Genomic DNA, 17,806 nt, shown 5'->3' on the forward strand with positions numbered 1-17,806 from the left:
ACTTCCCATCTGATGGAGATGAACACCTCTAAATAGCGCGGTGAGGGGTTAGCCTACAAAGGCACCAAACATTGTCTTCATTCTCCACCAGTTTTGGCTACAACATTAAATAGCATTCAAGCCGAACATTCTTGAAAGGTCCTGGTATAAGCTAGTAAGTGGCTTTTTCAGCCCACCACGTTTGGCCTCCCAGTGGCGAGCTGGGAGAGTGACAAGACTGCCCAGCGTGTCTTCTGACGGCTCTAGTGCTTCTTCACATACGTGTCAGTGGAGTCAGTTCTTGTGGGCCTAGGAATTGTCTTGATTTCTTTTGTTGCCACATCTGCTTCTCCCTCCTATAAAAGGAGACATGAAAGGGATTTAACATAGTATGTCTGCAAGATAAATTCTTTATCAAAAAGGAGAAAGATCAAGAATTTTGATGACTCACAACCCAAGAAACCTATCAAACATTGAAACGTGAGATGTTTAAATTTGGTCACTCAAACAGAATGGAAATTTCCCTTCCCTCAACCTGCCCGCCCATCAGGATTATAAATATCCAGGCGAGACGAGAGGTTGGTCTCTCCTTCAGCACAGTCACCCTGACCCATACACAGGAAAGCTTATCTCCTTCTCTCTCTCCTTGGCAGTTCCCTTCTCCAAGTTAAGGTCACACAGAGCCAGTGACAATTCCACACACCTTGCTCATACAGTCCTTTAAACTGCGAAGTGCTAGACTTGCTGAAGCAACACTGAAAAAAAGGGCTGTTTTCTGTGGGCAAGGCTCATAAAGCACAAAGGTGGCTCCTATCAGAAATTCGTAAGCATCTTGGGCCACTTAGGGAACAGTAAGGCTCAAACCACTTAAATGATCTGAAAGACATTTTATATTCCAGTGGGCTAATGAAAAGATCTTCCAAAAATACACAAAGATGTTTCTAGATAATTTTGTGTGTGCACACTGTTCCTAAATCTTGGGGAGTGTTTTCCTATTCACAGAAGCAGGGCAAGAAAAACAAGTTGAGTCTAAAAATAACTATCGCTCATCACTGAGGGAGAATGTTATGCTAACCACACACCCTAAAGAAGCCTCATTAGGAACTTCTGATAAGCTCCTTGGGCTTCCTGAATTTTATCAGTTATTTGCAGAAGATTAAAGCTCTCTGATCAATGTTGTGTTTTCATAATCTTTGGTCATTTGCAGAAGGAGTACTCTGACATGGTGTACTTTCCGGTTAGCATTTTACTTCTCTTGACTTCAGTCACTATTAACTTAAAATTTACAAATTGATGAGGGGCACGGGTGGTAAGGTCATTAAGAGCCATTTGCTAAATCTGTTAATCTTTAGCGCAGTGAATGAAGGAGGAAGTAAAGAAAGGCACACACTAATATTTCAGACACACCCTGTAGTTCAGCTTTGTGCATGGTGCTCCTCACCCCACCCCAGCCCCACTTATCTCCACGGCCCAGTTTTCTCTTTCAAAGACACAATCTCTCTTCCTGTAGCAGACGTGTACTCTGACAAAGCTGGAATGACTGTGTGTACTGGGGGGGATTTTATCCTCCTGTGCTCGTCTCCCTCACTCTGTATTCAATTTTTTTTTAGTAGCAGAGAAGGAGAGCTCTCTCTGGGCTTCATCTGCCTGCTCTGCTCTTTAGCCGGACCGCCCAGACACCAGCCACCTGCCCGATAGCTGCTTCACATCAGGAACGGGCGGGCACGTGCCACCTCGCCCAGCTCACTTCATTTGGGGTCGCGCGTAAATGCCAATTTAATAACACCAGCTTCTGACTCTGTTCTTGGAGGTTGCCCGGCAGCTGCTCTCAGAGGGGAAGGAGAAGCCAGGGCATTCCTTTGGGCTACAACCAGCTCTGATCTTTTTCTCCACTTCTTACTTTTTAATACACCAAGGTTCCTCCTAAGACTTTATTTGAAAAGAGGATTCTATTATGAATGTGTTTTAAAGCCACTTGATTTTACTATATCTGATCACAATTCTGCTTACCTAAGTGAAATGCTAAACACAGCTTTAAGACCTAGGCTGAAAAAGTTTATGCCTTTTTTCTTTTCTTTTCTTTTCTTTTTTTTTTAGGTCAGTCACATAAATTTGTCAGGACAAATTAGGGGGGAAAAGGATTATCTCTTTGGTCATAAAAGGTAATCAGTATTTTCCATTTCAGCTCTGATAACCATAAGCAGTCTGTTATACATCTATGTTGGCTGTGCTGAAATGTCCCCACTATTTGGCTTCCTTGTGTCAAAAGGAAATAGCGATATCCTGAATTGTCCAGGTGAGGTTTGTAACTTGCTTAAAACAAAACCAAAACCACCAGGGGGAGGGGATGGGAAGGGACAGACTGGGAGTTCGAGATTTATGGATACTGACAGGGAGGTATAGAATAGATAGACAAGTCTATACTGTACAGCACAGGGAAAACAGAGTCAAGATCTTCTAATAGCTCACGGTGAAAAAGAATATGCAAACGAGTATATGTATATTCACGTGTGACTGAAAACATGTGCCGGGCACCAGAGATTGACACAACACGGTAAACTGAGTATAATGCAATTAAAAGGAAAAAAGCAAAACCACCACACTCACAGCCATTCCGATTTCAACAAAGGAGTCTTCAGAAGGGCCGTCTGAGCTCAGCTTGAGCTGTAATTCAGACACGATGCCCAGCAGATCTGCCTTTTCAGCCTGAAGGCGTGTCACCTGGGCCTTCAGCTGTTCTGCTTCCTGTTCTGCTTCTGCTCTGGGGACCCTGGGGTCCCCAGAGAGGTCCTGGAAAGGATGAGGAGCAAAGTAATTAATGAGTCAAACTAAGGACTCGGCCATCAAGCTCGAGTGTCCCCACACCCACTGGCAAGAAAGCTATGCTTTACAGTAGGGAATTCTAGCTTTTCCTTGGCAATCGATTTTGACATACCATTTAAACTGGAAAATTTTACATTATTTTATTGTATGCAAATAACAGAAAATTAAAATAACCTCATGACAAGAAAGGCTTCCTCATCATGTTGAAATAATCTGATAAGAAAATAACCAAACAGACTTTGGCAATGGTCCACTTGTAAGCTGTAGTCAAAAATTCCAGAAAAGAAGGACAAACAGCTGCCACAACTCAACCTCTTGCCTTTTCCTTCTCCCTACAAATGCATACTCACTCCTAGCCTCCCCACACTTGGCATGTCTGCTTAGAAGCCAGAGCACCAAGGGCATGACTGTATAGTAATGGCAAAACACAACGAAATGTCTGAAATTCTCCCAGGCATAGTCTGGTTGCCACAATACTCTATGTTGGTGTTTTCAAATGGCCAGAAAATAAGTCCGGTGAGAAATAAGAAAACTGAAAATTCAGAGGCTGGTACTAAAAGTGGAAAAATTAAAGTTCGGCCTAAATAAATATTAATATTTCTCTATTTATATGCAATACATTGTGTATGTACAGTCAAATTATAACAATTCTACCTAATAAAACTGAAAACTGAAAGACAAAGACGAAAACAGTAATATTTCCCTAATGTCACGTTGTGTCCATCCTGTTGCAGTTACTACGTGGAACAAAGACATGTGAGAAAGCGCCTGTTTCCATGTGGGGTTTTCACTTGGGAGAAGGGAGAGTCTAGCTCTCACTGCTAATCAGTGCCTGTGTCGCCTTGTGAAGATTCACTGAATGTCTTGGCTTCAGTTATCTTGGGTCAGAAAGAAAGACATGATACCACATGATCTCTTCTGGTCTCTTCCAGCTGTGCCCTTCTCGGCCCCTCTGATTTCTCCCCTCACTGCTCTCATGGACAAGGTGCCACCAGAAATATGTACACTTGAGATATCAGAGGATTGCAACACACAGAAAATTCACACACCCACACCCTGTAGATTTCCTCATGAACAGTGCACAGGCCCAAAGGCTCACAGCAGGATCAAAAAATTATCAGAAAGGCATGTGTATGGACCATGACCATAAGCCAGCTAGTGCAGGAAGTATGCAAAGGTGAGGGGTAGGTAGTAACTTGCAGCATGGACGTGCCCCTCACCCCAGTGGGATTGGACTCTGCCTTTATCTGGAGCATTCCCTTGCTAGGAAACTCCCACAGGCTTTAGAAAAAAAGCAACTCATTGTAAAACTGAAGAGTTAAGTGTGCAAGGAAAGGTGCAAAGCCTGTGCTGTCTCTCCTGGGAATGACTCAGAGCAAAGAAACATACATTTGAAGACTTAAAGGGAAAGGCACTGCCTAGCCTGGAACCAGAAAGCAGCAGGTAAGGGCAAGACTGTCAGATTTCTTGTTAGGAATCTTCATATCCACCCTCTCGACCTCCCTGAGGACGCTGTGCAGAACAGGTTTTTAAAAACCACCTTGGCACAAAGGAAGGAAATAGAGTTTTAAATAAGTGTCTGAGGATCAGGGATATAAGGCCATGACTCCAGAATCTCAGCTATCGTGTTAATTCTTTTTTACAATTGTGAGGCTCTCTTATCATCCGTGGGAAATTGTGGATCTACTTATTTGGCTATAAAACACCTTGTGAGGTGTGACACTTTAAATTTCTCTCCATTGCTCTGTTAAGGCTCTGCCCACTGCCTTCCTGGACTAAACTCCCAGGGTTTCTTCTCAAGTCCAATTCCATTACTTATTATGTCTTTCATCACTTTGTGCACTTAAAATTGATTGGCTTTTGTGAAACAACAATTTCTCTGTCTTTGTGCCTGGCTGTCCTGGAAATGTGCTCAGGCTGACATGCCACTCTGTAATCCAAAAATAAGTCTTTCTAACGACCTTCACCTAGCAATCTGTAGTTAAAAGTTAAAAAGTACTCTTCAGAGATCATGATGTACAGTGCAGTGAAATCAGGACAGAACATGCCTCGGCCTCACCCTGGGGATCAGAAGGCAGATCTCCTAAGGAGATTCCCCCTTCTCTTCCCTTGTGTGGCGCAGAACACGCATGAGGCCCTTGTGGCTTGGGGGAGTCCTTGCAGAAGAAGCAGCAAAGAGGCGCCAGCATGAGAGAGGAAAATCTGAGGCCTTGAGAGCCTTAGTAAATCAGGAAGATGAGGGCCTAAACTTTAAAAATCACCACAAGTTGTACATGAAACAAAAATTAGAAAAGAGCCAGAGAGGCAAGCGGTGGGCCTGGGAGGCAGTTTGTGGGGAGAAAGCTGATGACCTGTGGGAGCCCAAGATTGGGTTAACAAATTATAACAGACCCCAGCCGCTTGTCTCCTTAAAGAAGAGCAAATGTCCTTAGTAACTGCCTTGCTTGCATAGTTGAGGTTTTGGATAGCACTCTGCTGTTGCAAAGCAATGACTCAAGCCCTCAGCTATAAATGCTGGGCGTGCCTGCTGTTAGATAGTCTTCTATCCCCAAAGCAAGGAACTGGCTGGTCTCTTGGTCTGCTCTAACATATCTATAAGGATGTATCTTACTCCCTTCTTCCCATGACTTTCCTAAAGGTAAACTGTAGGCCCCCGACTGTGGGACCAAAGGAATGAGTCTTGGGCCGGAATGGTAAACAAGTTATAAAAAGCTTCAAACTCAGAGGTGAGAAGGCTGGTTAGCCAATTACGGGTAAGATCCCCTGAGGGGGGCAACCTAAGACAGGCACAGCCACCTGAGTCCAAGAAAAGTGTTGTTAAGCAGCTGCTTCTCATACATTCCGCCCTGATAAGCTGTAAGGCTCACTGGTGCCAACGCGAACATGACTTACCAAAACATAAAGGGTCTTCTGACCTTGAGCCAGACTCTACAATCTCGATCCCACCCTGTCTTTCCCTAAATTCCTGCATTCCATCACACAACTGTTAGTGATTTCTTCTTTGATTGTACACAATAAATGTGGGAGCATTTGAGAGGTTCGTGGAGTTGGCTCCCGACTCCCTCTTGCTCTCTTGACTTTTTCCACAGAGTCTCAAGTAATTCATTCTGTCTCAGTGGGACTTCTGCCAGCCAGAACCCATGACTGGTGATGAACCCACAATGACCAATGGTTTTTAAGAGTCCTGAGTGTCTCTTTGTCCCAATGACTCATTTCTGAGTCCTGCTTGTAACTTGCTTCAGCTGATCCCCTGCATTGAGAGAAGCTGTCCAGAGCTCCAGCTTCTAATCTCAACTTCTTCCAATTCTGGGACCTTTTAAGAAGACCTCCAGGTAGACTATCTCAGACAGATGAACTGCTTCTGGAAGTTTGGCTTCAGTGTGGTAGGCCCCAGCAGGCTGAAGCCAACTGTGAGCCCACATATCCCAAAAGCCAAGAGAGGAAAACAATTAAGATGTCTTCTTCCAGAGAGCAGAAAATTACTCATATACCCCAGATGGTCATTTCTTCAAGTATTCTACCCCAAGAATATTTAGACAATGAGAGGTTTCCCTCAAAGAAGTAGCTTAATGCTCTTTGAACTGTAAGACAAGTTGAAGCCTCAGATGTGACAAATCTTATCAACAGTGAAACATTTCCAATACAAACACAAATTTATTAAAGCAGAATGTTTTCACTGTCCCATGAGCAGGAGTTGGAGTAAGATGCTTGATATAAGCTATGATTTTTTTCTAAACAACTTTTAATTCCTTAGATTATTCTATTATCCCCTTTTCATAATTTTCTTTCCATTTTATTTCTTTGCTTGTATTCTTTACCCATTTAAGAAATTCGTCATCGACAAAGCTCAAGGTAAAGTCTCAAGAAAAATCACTGAAGAGGGGAGGGATAAATTAGGAGTATGGGATTAACAGATACAAACCACCATACATAAAATAGAGAAGCACCAAGGATTTACTGTAGAGCACAGGGAACTATACTCAATATCCTACAATAACCAATAATGGAAAATAATCTGAAAAAAGTATATATATATATATATCTGAATATATATATATATATATATATATATCTGAATCACTCTGCTGTACACCTGAAACTAACAGAATATTGTAAGCCAAATAAAAAATAAAGAAAAATCACTGCTATCCAAGAATCAACTCAGTGCTCCATCCTCCCTAAAGCTGTTAACTTCTAGGTTTGGAAGAAAATGAACCTCAGATGTTCATCTAAACAAATACCCAGTAAGCCTTAACCTATGAGCAGAGGATTCAAATGTGCTCTGATTTGCTTTTTCAGTAACATCACTGATACCCATTCTCAGGTGTGAGCACATTTCTCAGGTTCTCTGGGTCAGTGGAAATGTGGCAATCCTATAGCCTCATGTCACAACATGACAGTTGTCAAACCATTTTCAAAAAGTAAATGTAAAGCATAAAGTAAGGAATCTATTTTAGACTGAGAGAAAGGACAAAGTCGATACGAGAAAATTCTGAGTAACAGATTCTTTAAATGCAATTCTATATCAAAGACATAAACTAAAAACTAACACTTGGATGGTTCGAGGTAGAGGTCCTTCCATACTATCAATAATGAATCCAAAATATTGATTTAAACCATAACACTCTTTTGACTCTAATCAACATGGTCAAAGCTTTTCACATTTCTTTCCTCCATCAGAGCTTATATATCACCCTTAAAGTTGTAGCCAATCTCCCTCAATGTTCACAGCAGCACTATATACAATAGCCAAGACACTGAAGCAACCTAAATGTCCGTTGACAGACGACTGGATAAAGAAGCTGTGGTACATTTATACAACGGAATACTACTCAGCCATAAAAAGAATAAAATAATGCCATTTGCAGCAACATGGATGGACCCAGAGATCAACATTCTAAGTGAACTAAGCCAGAAAGAGAAAGAAAAGTATCATATAACATCACTCATATGTGGAATCTTAAAAAAAAGAGAAAAAAAGGACACTATGAACTCATCTATAAAACAGAAACAGACTCACAGACATAGTAAACAATCTTATGGTTACCAGGAAAAGGAGGTGGGAAGGGATAAATTTGGGAGTTTGAGATTTGCAAATGTTAGCCACTATATATAAAAATAGATTTAAAAAAACAAGTTTCTTCTGCATAGCACAGGGAACTATATTCAGTATCTTGTAATAACCTTTAATGAAAAAGAATATGAAAATGAATAGATGTACATACATGCATAATTGGGACACTGTGCTGTGCACTAGAAATTGACACATTGTAACTGACTGTACTTAAAAAAAAATTGCAACCAATCTTCTCATCAAGAACTCTTCTTTGAAGATAATGCATAACATCCATCTAGTCTGAACTATGAACGGTTTTGATCTAGACGTCTAGACAAGTTAAGATCCCACTACACATATTAACAGAATAAAACCACGACTGATCGGTCTGCTCACCTGGAAGGACCTTTCTGTTTTCTCTTTTAGCTTTCCAAGTTCTTGCTTCAGTTTTTCATTTTCACGACTCAGAGCTGTTAGGTGCTCTTTGGCTTCTTTGCTCTGGGTCTCAAAAAAGAGGCGTTTTTCCTTCTGCTTCTCTGTCCAGGCTGAAAGTTCCTCGAATCGCCCTTTCATAGCTTGATTATTTAGCTTCATGGCTTCTGCATGGGGTTCAGAGGGAGAGTGTCACACACCAGGGGACTGGACTTGGTGTCATGAACAGGACCTCCCTGGAGACCATATCACCATGTAGCTCTGCATCTCACAACGCCAAGCTCGGCCTGGGCCCAAGGGTCAGCTGGAAAGACTGTGTAGCAAGATGAGTGGTTTCTGCTTCCAGACAGGACTAGCAGGTCTAATGTCATTTCTAGTCCTCAAAAGTCCAAGAAAATAAAATGGATTTTGCTGATTTATTGTAACAAAATGCCTATGAACAGCTAGATAGACTGAGGTCCATCACTCCTGGATTCCAACACTGGTCCTGCTGAAAGCCATGGCTGGAGATACTAGAATACTTTCTCTTAAGGTGATATTTAGGACTGACTCTGTAAGAATAGCAGCCTTTTTTCCTTTTTCCTTTTAAATGGGCTAAATGTCATTATGTCATTTCCCTGAGATACATACAGTACTTTAATTCCTACCTGCATCCAAAAGTAAACAGTGGGAGTAGTTTTAGCATTAAAAGCAATTCTATGCTCTTTCTCCCCACAGGGAACCAGGTGCAGAGAAGGGAGCTCGCCTACAAGCCTATGACCAAGGGATGGCGTTCCGAAGGCCCAGGGGGAGTGGAGACACCTGGGCCAGGTGTCGCTCACCTTTGAGCTGATGGTTCTCGATTAGAAGCTCTCTCATCTGCTGCAGTAGCTCATGCGGGGTGAACGTGTCCAGGTTTGGGTGAGCCAGATTGGGGGGTCCATTTCCTGTGGTCTCGTTGGGGCTGTCCCCCTTTTCGGTCAGCCAGCTGAGTGGTTGGTGGGACATGGCAGCAGTTTCTACGGAAAAGCCACAAAGTAGAAACATCCCCCTCTGCAAGGGGTCCCCACAAGTCCCACAAACCCACATGCGGGCACTGGTAAGTATCCTAGAAGGTGCGGACTTTCTCTCCCATCATATCTCAAACAATCTTGATTCTTTCTTTTAAACAACAAAGGTCCATCCTAGCTTCAGTTTGTATGTCTGTGTATAAGGGCATAGAAAGGGATATAAAGTGAGGATGTGGGAGATGGAGCAGGAAGAGATGGGTATAATATGATGACCAGGAATCCTAATGTGAGGCGTTCAAGAGGGTTTCTATGATATATTTGTAGATATGGGCAAATTAAATCGATTTTCCCAAGAAAATCTTTAAGCTCAAATCTCCACATTTTGGGTGAATTGTATAGAATGTGGATCATATCTCAATAATTGACTATTTAAAAAACTCCACATTTTATTTCTTGTATTTTTGGCTAATAGGAAATGGAGAACTGACATATTTTGGATGCTTATTGTGAGCTGATTCAGTGCACCAGAGGGTCAGTTTCTAATCCTCACTAAAACTCAACTAAACAGCTATTTGAGTGATGGAGCTGAGCTCACAGACGCTTTATGGGTCATCCAAGGTCACTTAGAAGCTCAATGGAGCATTCAGGATGGTTCCCAAACCCAGTCCTGTCATACGGTGAACGTACCACTGGATACTTAGGCTTCCATATGCGATACTTCTGCAAAGCACACTGAAAAGACAGAAGGTCTGGCTTAGTGGCTGCCTATTCTGAGAGCAGTTTAAGCATTCCACTTTATTTTGTAGAGCAGTCAATGTGTCCATAAATAAGATACACGGGTGTACCCCAACTGTCCTACTCTCTGGCCTACCACCTGGGCAAACGTTGAAATCTAATGCTGCGGGCACACATTTTCTTTTTCACGAAGATGATGATTATGCCTTTTCATGAGGAACTGCAAAGTCACTGCATCCATCACTGGAGGATGAGGAGAGCGCAGTGCTCTCCGATCTGTCCTGTGTCACAGCCTCACAACCCTGTGAGCGCTCCCTAGATGAACATGGGAGACTGGCCCACGTAACTCGCCCAGAGTCCACATTCCACTCCATTCAGCCATCGCACACTATCAAAAATCTTAAAGAAATAACCAAGGCCACCAGAAGGATGTTTTTTTGTCCTATTTCTTCTCAGCAATAAGAGTAAATGAATTGCTTGCAAAGAATTTACTACTGACTTGAATTTTCACTTTGTCCAAAGAACCTTGTCCCTAGAAGTTCCCACATACACCAGTAGAACCTGCCACCACCACCAGGAGGGCAGAGGACAAATGGCTGTTTCTCTAAGAGACCACAAGGGAAGCATCCATTATGATTTTTAAGTCCCTGTGCCTGTTAGGGCAGAAGCTGGTGAAGCCACCATATGTTAGTGCCCATATATTACAACACACCAGTCCCTGGGAGTGCAGAGCACCCCCCATTCCGACAGCATGCAATCCCTGGGCTCTCTGGAGGCCTCCTGGAACCCACAGCCTGGCGACCTGCTCTTGGTCTGAAAGTACTTGTCCTCCTGTCAGCCCAACGCCCCCGCCCCTGGCACTGCGGCCTGTGTGACATCTCTAGAGCAGCTGAGGTACAGGGCGAAGTGTGTCACCTCTTCGCGTTAGGTGACCAGAATAGACTGCTTTTGTTTTCCCCTATAAAATAATTTGGATAAAATAATTTGAATAAAATCAGTTTCTGGCTTTCCGTTAAACTCATTTTTGCACAGTTATGATGTTGGAGCTAACATTTCATAAAAAAGGATTTTTACTAAATAACACAGACAAAGATAAAATGCTTGTAATGTGTATCATTCAGTTGTCAACATTAAATTTCCTCAGGTATTCAATGATTAGACTATGCTTTGCAAAAGTAAATGGAAGCATTTAACAGGTTTGTTTTTTTTTAACTATCTAAGCAGATATCTAGAGATGTGTCTGGTTTCATTTTATTATAGGCACACATTTCTCCTTAATGGCTTTTCCAAGAGAGAGGAAAGGGACATAAGGAGAGGAGGGGGAGAGAAGAGACGGGAGGGGACGGGTGAGGTAAGGGGGAGAGGAGAGGTGACGGGGAGGGGAGAGGAGATAGTCCCTTCAGGTATTTTTCCTCCTTGACTTTCCCTTATATCTCCACCCACACTTGAGGCACAACCATAACAGTTAAAACTGGTTCTAGTTATCAACTTTTTCCAGTTGCCCAGAATTTATAAGGACATGAGAAAAAAAAAAAAAAAAGCAGGGTTATCCTAAGGGAGATAGTAGAAAAATAAACTGGGTGCCACTAGCCAGATGTGTGACCTTGAGAACTCACCTGACCTCTGGTGATGATTTACTGACTTGCCTAGCAAATGGTGATCATTATGGTTGCTTTCAGCTCAGAAGCTCTGTGAAAATTATTCTTAAGATTCTAGGAAGATCACAGTCCAGCCTCGACTGTTCACCACATCCGCCTCAGTGCCTTCATGGCCATGCTGCTCTCTCTCACTGATACCCATGCCCGTCCCAGTTAGAGTGGACTCTTTGTTATGCAGCATTTTCAGGAAAAATTATTTGGTAATTCAAATGCCATAGTAAATAAAAAGCATAAATGCCAAACATAAGCACATAAATACTATAAGCCAAACTTTTACGAAAAGCAATTTAATTGATTTTTGGTGACTCTAAGCGCATCTTACGATTTTAGATTATTTGAGGGGGGTGTCATTAGGAGCTATCACAGTTCAGTGCATATATGAGGTGTCTACTGGTAGAATGCCCATTAGAGAAAAGCTGAGTTCTCTAAATTCTTAGCATTACCTTGACCCATTTTCAATTGAGAAACACAGAGATGCATTATAAAGCCTTGCACACATCTTCAAAGGTTACAGAAACTGGAACTAAGCCATTTACTCCAAGTTTCTATCTAATAACAGGATTTCTCATAAAAATCCAATCAATCTAGATCTGAAATGCATCATTTCTAAGCAAAGATATTTTTGACCGACAGAAGGGTGAATTTATTTAGCACAGGATTTGTCAAGATTTCACCAACGAGGAAGAATGGGAACTACCCGAAAGGGTGGACTAGCAAAAGCAAAATCTAGATTTTATCCTCGGATCTGCTATTTGAATTCCTGATTACAATTATCCTTCTTAATTGTAGAAGTCAAGTAATCATAGCAGTGACTTGACTTCATAGTCATGAGCTTCAGTCTCATTCCTGAGTTGGTCTTAAAAATGATCCAGCACATCTTCTTATTCAGTGCAAGAATGTCTAATTTCCGTGGTAGATGGTCTTACAGACCAGGCTTGAATGACCTCAGTGACAGAGAAAATGAGCACATGACCTTAGCAGGCAACCACCGGTTCTGTCACAGGACAGTTCTTACTGCCAGAAAGTCATTTTGTATCAAACAGAAATCTGCCTGAAAGGGACCTCCACCCACTGGAAATTGGACCAGCAGGAGTAACATGGAACAAAGGCAGGCCCTTACCCTAGGGTGGCTGAGTCGCCAAATTTGCTGATTAAGTATTCGTAAGTTCAACCCCCCATGGATAATTAGTTTTAAACAGTGAAGACCTGATCAGACACAATAGTTGGCTATTGGCAAATTCTAGTCTGGGTTTTCAAGGGGACTGAGGAAGATTCCAAGATTGCACCAGCTAAGCTCATCATCACTCTGGAAACAGAAGTAAAGTGTATATCCTGTTAAGGAGGTAAAAGAAACCCTGTCTTTTAATGCCAGAAATGGTAGTTGGACTTTGTAACTGCTAATATCCAGAATATGGAAACAGATTTAACTCTTATCACCCAAGGCAGGCACCTGGGAATTATGCTTGATTCTTCCTGTTTCCTCTTCCCCCCAAGTCTAACGGGTCCCACTACTTCCCCCTCCTCTCAATCCCCACCAGTTCAGGTGGGGCCCTTCTGGTCTTGTCTGGACTACAGCAGTGTTGTTCTCCACAGAGCAGAGGATTTTTGCCTGTATTGTCCAGCGCTGGGTCCCTAGCACCTAGAACATTACCTGACATACATGTGAGTTCAACAAATACTTACTGAAGAATTTTCATAGTTTCCCCCATGGTCTGACTCCTCTCTTTCCATTGCAGCCCCATGACCTCCATGGTTTCTTTCCTAGTACCAGGGCATCCGCTTGCTTAAAGCCGTTCCTATACAGACAGAGTTCCAGCTCCCGAGCAAGACAAACACGGCCTTTCAGAGTCCAGCCCCCATTTAGCCACTCATATCATCTCCTGTCACCATGCCACTCAGCCCTGAGGCACATTAAATAGCTCACAGTTCCCTGCCTTCCTTTGCTTTTCGACCCTCCTGAGATGCTATGACCCACTTGTTCCCTGGCAAACACCTACTGGGCAGTTTAATGTCCAGCTCAAATAGATGTCCTGTGTAAAATGACCTGTTCCTTCCTCTGAGCACTCAGTGGCACTTTGTGTCTCACCTCCTTAGTCCTGTTCTGCAAAGTACCGTAATCATCCCAGGCCAGTCTATCCTCCCATCAAACCTAAGTGAGGGTCTCTATTCTATTTCTTTCTAGAGACTGGCACACCAAGAACAGGGCTCAGTAAATGTCTGTTGAAATGAAATGAAAATACAGTGTAACAAGGTACTTTAAAGTCTTACATTTGTAAAACACTTTCTGCTTTGTAGATGACAAACCTGACATGCTAGTATATGTTTTTCCTATAGTTCTGTGGGACTTATTTCCAGATTTTGAACTCAACTTTTAAGACTTACTTTGAAAATTAGTACTATTTTAAAAATATCTCTACAAAGACATCTGGATATCATTTCATAACATATATTCCATTACTCAATCCACATACACATATCAAAGTGAAAACAATGAGAACTTTTAATATAATCTTTTTTCCTTTCTGAATGAAATACATTTTATTTTCAATACACAGAGATGTGCCTCTACCTAAGGGTGTGGATTCCACAGGAAGGTAATACAGTGACTAATTCCTTTCAGGAGTAAAGTTTTGTTTTGTTTTGGAGAGTTTAGTTGGATTCCATAGCATAATATGCAGCTAGAGGTCAGTTACTCGGAAAAACCCAACAAACCCCACTTTCCTAATGTTGTACACAATACATAAATAGAAAAACTGACCCATCACCTGGAAGACTCTCTAATCACTGTCCTCTTGCTCCTGGCTACACTGAAACTCCTCTTGCCCAGTCCATTACCGGGCAGTCCCTGGACTGGCCACGGCGACTGAACCTCTCCAGCCCACTACAGACTGGGCATGTCCCAGGATAGGGGTGGGGACTGGCCAGGGCCTCCAGCTCTTTCTTCCTCACGCAAAGAGAAAGGGGCAATGGTTCTTCTTGTTTAACCACATTCAAGGCCTTTGATGTTCTAAGTCTCATTTTCCATCTCATCCTTAAACAGTTCTGTGGCATGTATTTCTATACAGTTTTCCAGGTGGACGAACCTAGGTTTCACTTTCTCTTAAGATGTTTACTGCCTCCAGCTTAACACATTACCGACAACACAAACAATTCCTTTGAGGTTCTCAGCCTCATCAAATATTCATACTCTCTATGTATGTATCTAAATATACACACACACATGCTCTCCTAGACACAACGGTTTATGAAGATTCCTTTCGGCTGTTCGGTAATCCCACCACCTCAGAGCAGTAACCAGTTCTTTAGTGTCCCGGGCAGTCTCATAAAGCGAGAGTAGTTTTTACGCCTTTCAAAAGTGTGCCCTTAACCACTTCCCGTTTGGTGAGGAACTGGATATATAATCATTCCCGACCGGCGGGAGGTTGGCACCCTTAACCTACAAAGGAAGTCACCTGCCGCCAGCCAGGCGGGTAAAAAAGGGGGAAGGGCGCTTTGGGATGGACGCCCGCGCTGCCCTCTCGCACAGGGTCAGGATCCGTCGGGTCCTGGAAACCCTCCCAGCGCCGCCATCCCCCAGACCCCCCCACCCCCACCTCTACTGGCTCCGGGTCGCAGGGAAGCGAGCTGCGGGAATAGCTTCCAGGACGGACAGGGAGTCACCCGCCTCGCCGAGCCCCTTCCCGCCCCCTGTCCCCGCTCACCCGGCGCCCAGGCTTCGGCCTCCTTCGGGGTCACTGCTTCCTCGGCATCGTGCCCCTGGGATAAGGCTCCGGATCCGGATGCAGACTCCTATCAGGGGACCGGCGGGGGGTGGGGGCGGCGGCGGTTGCAGCTCGGGAGCCTTGGGCCGACGCGCTGCCACGCGACCCCGCCCAGCGCTGCACAGCTGACTGGCCTCCCCACCTCCACTGGGGAATTTCCCGCGCCCCGCCCTCCGAGGCCCCGTCCCCTCAGGCCCCGCCCCTCAGCTCTCTTGCCCCGCCCACAGCCTCCCAAGCCGGCTGCTCAGGCAGCTTCAAGGCCGGCAGGTGGGTTAATGCGGGTTGCACAAAGGGATCAGTGTGACAACCGTGACGTACGGTGTTAATTAAAATAAATTATTAATTAAATGAAATGTGACGACTCGGTCTTCCCCGCTGCGGGGTCCGCAAGGAGTCCAGAGCTATAGGGGTCGCTGCGCCCCATGGAAAGAGGGGAGTTGTTCAAGGCATCTTTGAAGCCAGCCCTCTAACTCTGTTAAAGACCTTACAGCTAGAAACCTGAGCATGCGCGCCTTTGCACCCGATTTTGCCCTTAAAATAGACCTTTAATTAAAAACATAAAGCCTGCAGGATGCTTTTGGGCCTCTCGTTCCTGGGGAACAGACCAACCGTTGACATGCGGATGCTTCAGGTGCTGTGGACAGGTGGGATTACTGGATTGAACCGGGTTGTATATGGAAAGCAGAAGTACTGATCTACTGTACCGGAGAAGGGCAGATGCTACAGGACTAGTGAAAAGGGAGGAAACAAGATGAGAAGGGAGGGAGAGCCGCCCTAGTTTGCATCCAAAGCACCGCGAGAAGGGATAAGCAAGGACGTGGGTACGGGCGGCACAAGGCATCTGACCACGAGGTCAAAGTCTCGCCAAGCAAGTGCCCCCGATTCTCTGGGCAACAGGCCCTTTCTGCAAAACAAGAAAACAGAATTTAGGGCGGGGTCCCAGGAAGCTATGGAGAGAGGGTCTGAGAGCAGGTTTGTGCTGAAAAACAAGGACGTCACATGGGGGAAGAACTTGGTTTATGAATGAAGGGGCTGATGCTGCCCAAATCAGCGGGATACAAAACACGTTGCTGCGCGTTCCAGCTGATCACCGGTTAGGCATAAACGGGGAAAAAAGAAAGAAATCCTAAGCCGCACAGGAAAAGACTGACGTGCCCTCTCCTGGTATCCTGAAGGGTTCAATTCCTCCATTTAGACCTCCTGTTCCAGCCGCTTTCCCTGCCCAACCCTTAGCACCACCCTGAGGTTAACCCCCAGAGCAGGGCAGGGAGGGCTAGCAAATCAGCACCTGCCTCAGACCCAGTTCCCCAGGGGCCCTCCCTGACTGAGCCTGTTAGAAGTGTCTGGGGTGAGCCAACTCTAAATGGCTTCTGCTGTTTTAAACCATATGAGAGAGAGAAAATGAATACAAGAGAAACTCTTAGCAGGGAGGGGATAGGATTGGAGGGGTCATACACAAGGCTGCCCCGCCCCGCGGAGTGGGGAGGTGGGAGGTGCGTTTCTGGTAGAGGAACCGGTGGGGGTAGTTTTCTCCGGACCCACCTGCTCCTGAAGCGTTGGATACTCCCGCCACTGCTTAGTTACCTGACCTTGGACAAGCTACCTAATCTTGCTGTGCCGCATTCTCTTTATCTGTCAAATGGAGCCTCTAATGCAGGTCCAAAATCCACAAAGTCTGAGAATCCAAAGACTTTCTTAGTTCAACTGGAGGCAAAACCTGACCCAAACAGATGTAAAGTTATTTACAGTCTTTGTTTACACCACTGGACGTGATTATTTGTTTCCTTGAAGGTGATGCAGGAAAAACGAATGTGGGGCTAGGGGAGGGCCATGTCCCAGGTCTCAGTTGAGTCCCTGGGACGTGCCCCACCAGGTGTGGGTCCTTGGCTTTGTGCAGGAAAGAATTCAAGTGCGAGCCACCGCTGAGTAAAGGTAGATTTATGTAGAGAGATACACGCTGTGTAGAGTGTCAGGCAAGAGAAAGGCAAGGAAAGAGGTGTGGGAATTGGGTGCTCAGGTTAAAGTGAAAGTAGGTACACACTCCACAGACGGAGTGCAGGCCGTCTCCGAAGGAGAGGGAGTGAAAAAAGGCCCGCTAAGTGTGGTGTTGCCAGTTTTTATGGGCTTCACGTAGCTTCACGTGCCTACAGGTGGGACCATTCCAACTACCCTGGGGAGGGGGCTGGGATTCCCAGGAATTGGGCCACTGCCCATTCTTCGGCCTTTTTCTGTTAGCCTTGGGACCGTCATGGCGCCTGCGGGCACGTTATCATCATGCTGTTACAATGAGCACACAGTGAAGCTCAAGGTCCACTAGACGTCAAACCTCCCACCATCATCCTCAAGGCCAGCTGGGAGTTGACTCTTCCACCA

At 44.5% G+C, this 17,806-nt stretch overlaps 1 protein-coding gene across 3 annotated transcripts in view; it reads right to left on the reverse strand.

Moving 5' to 3' along the window:
• Positions 1-15,563, reverse strand: part of OPTN (optineurin) — a 38,979-nt gene extending 23,416 nt beyond the window's left edge. The window contains exons 1-6 of one of the 3 annotated variants that reach the window (XM_074358202.1): positions 15,374-15,562; positions 9,967-10,011; positions 9,112-9,288; positions 8,255-8,457; positions 2,587-2,769; positions 262-335 (exon numbers count right to left, since the gene is read on the reverse strand). In XM_074358202.1, the coding sequence (XP_074214303.1) occupies positions 262-335; positions 2,587-2,769; positions 8,255-8,457; positions 9,112-9,277 (626 nt within the window). In that variant the 5' untranslated portion in view covers positions 9,278-9,288; positions 9,967-10,011; positions 15,374-15,562. Of the gene's footprint in view, positions 1-261; positions 336-2,586; positions 2,770-8,254; positions 8,458-9,111; positions 9,289-9,966; positions 10,012-15,373 lie in introns of all 3 variants that reach the window. The other 2 variants (XM_074358203.1, XM_074358201.1) reach the window with 2 other exon arrangements.
• Positions 15,564-17,806: the final 2,243 nt, after the last annotated feature.

The sequence above is a fragment of the Camelus bactrianus genome, chromosome 35, assembly GCF_048773025.1.
Source record: "Camelus bactrianus isolate YW-2024 breed Bactrian camel chromosome 35, ASM4877302v1, whole genome shotgun sequence".
NCBI classification, from domain to species: domain Eukaryota; kingdom Metazoa; phylum Chordata; class Mammalia; order Artiodactyla; family Camelidae; genus Camelus; species Camelus bactrianus.